Consider the following 1,515-nt stretch of genomic DNA (forward strand, 5'->3'; position numbering starts at 1 on the left):
AAACTGCTCACGGACCCCCGAGTCCTCCAGAGCCGGGTCCGTGACAGTTACTGTTAATGTCTTGTAGCAAATGTAACCCACATAGTTTCCTTAGGGATTATTAAAGTATTCTGATGACATCCTACAATGAGTTGAAACATTAACTTGTTATTTATTCCTGCTTAAAACAGATTATTAATGGTTACAAAATCTTATTTGGTTTTCGTATGTACCTGTTTTCAGTGATATCAACTTTAATAGTTGTTAATAGTTAACACTAACAGACCTCTCTGCATTAAATCCTCCCTGTTATTAACCTCTGCCTCTCTTCCACAGCATGTCTTTAGCCCGTCTTCCTTCTCTCACCCCAGCCAATCACAGCAGATGGCCCCGCCCCTCCATGAGCCTGGTTCTGCTGGAGGTTTCTTCCTGTTAAAAGGGAGTTTTTCCTTCCCACTGTCGCCAAAGTGCTCATAGGGTTTCTCCGTTTCCTCTGTGGAATATTTACCTTACAGTATACAACATCTTGACACAACTGTTATTGTGATTTGGTGCTGTATAAATAAAACTTAGTTGAATCGAATTCCTGCTACTTCTGGTTTCTACTGGTTTTGCTACTTGATGCTGTGCTCTTGAAGCAGATATGTTTAAGGGCCCTGTTAAAGGTAAAAATAGTGACAGTGTGCTAATGCTGAGTGTTGACCAGAGACGATGTAAGAGAGAGACATTAAAAACTCGTGAGCTGAAATCTACTGAAGAATTCTGAAACATAAGCAAAACATCCAGTGGAAGAAATAAAAACTCAGAAAACTTTGAGCTTTGTTGTTTATGTGCTGACCACTGAAATAAAGGTTTACATAGATAACGCTGCCATGATGGTGAGGTTTGATTTTAGAAGGACTTGACTTGGACTTCTGATTCTATTCAGTTTAATTTATATACATCGCCAACAAACAACAATAACCATTCAAGGCACCCTGTACGCTAACGCTAACGCCAGCACATGCTCGACGAATACGTAAGCTCACATTTTTAGCTCCACTCCTAATTTTACAGCTTAATAAGAGACTTCCTGTACAGGTACATGGTTCCCTGGAGGAATTCCTCCCTTTTCTCATCCTTGCTTTTATCATTATAAACATCCATCATGTATCTGTGCATCTCTTTGGTATCGACAGGGCTCCACAGGCTCTCCTCCACCATCAGCTGCAGTTCACGCTCCATAGATGTTTTATATTTGTTTCCAGACTCGGACTTTGGGTCCACTCTGGACATGCAGACGTAGCCCCCTGAAGGAGAAAAAAACAACAAAACCACAACAATTTATGACCTTTTTCGTTTTTTTGAAAAACAGAAAGTTTGCTCAGGTTTGCTGGACACTCGACTCTGTTTGTGTTGGGGGACCGACACACACAGAGTAACATAGTGTACGCTGTTAAGTGCAGGAGGATTGGCAGGATTTATACATCGGGGAAACCAAACAACCTCTGGCTGCAACACAGAAGAGCCACCTCGTCAGGCCAGGACTCTGCAGTC

The 1,515-nt window shown here is 41.8% G+C and overlaps 1 protein-coding gene across 1 annotated transcript in view; it reads right to left on the reverse strand.

The window, feature by feature from the left end:
• Positions 1–580: 580 nt before the first annotated feature.
• Positions 581–1,515, reverse strand: part of LOC102192100 (Williams-Beuren syndrome chromosomal region 27 protein-like) — a 3,420-nt gene continuing 2,485 nt past the window's right edge. The window contains exon 3 of the mRNA XM_005753131.1: positions 581–1,268. Within this exon, the coding sequence (XP_005753188.1) occupies positions 1,030–1,268 (239 nt within the window). The 3' untranslated portion in view covers positions 581–1,029. The remainder of the gene's footprint in view (positions 1,269–1,515) is intronic.

The sequence above is a fragment of the Pundamilia nyererei genome, unplaced genomic scaffold (assembly GCF_000239375.1).
Source record: "Pundamilia nyererei isolate P.nyererei 1_Seehausen unplaced genomic scaffold, PunNye1.0 scaffold00405, whole genome shotgun sequence".
Classification (NCBI taxonomy): domain Eukaryota; kingdom Metazoa; phylum Chordata; class Actinopteri; order Cichliformes; family Cichlidae; genus Pundamilia; species Pundamilia nyererei.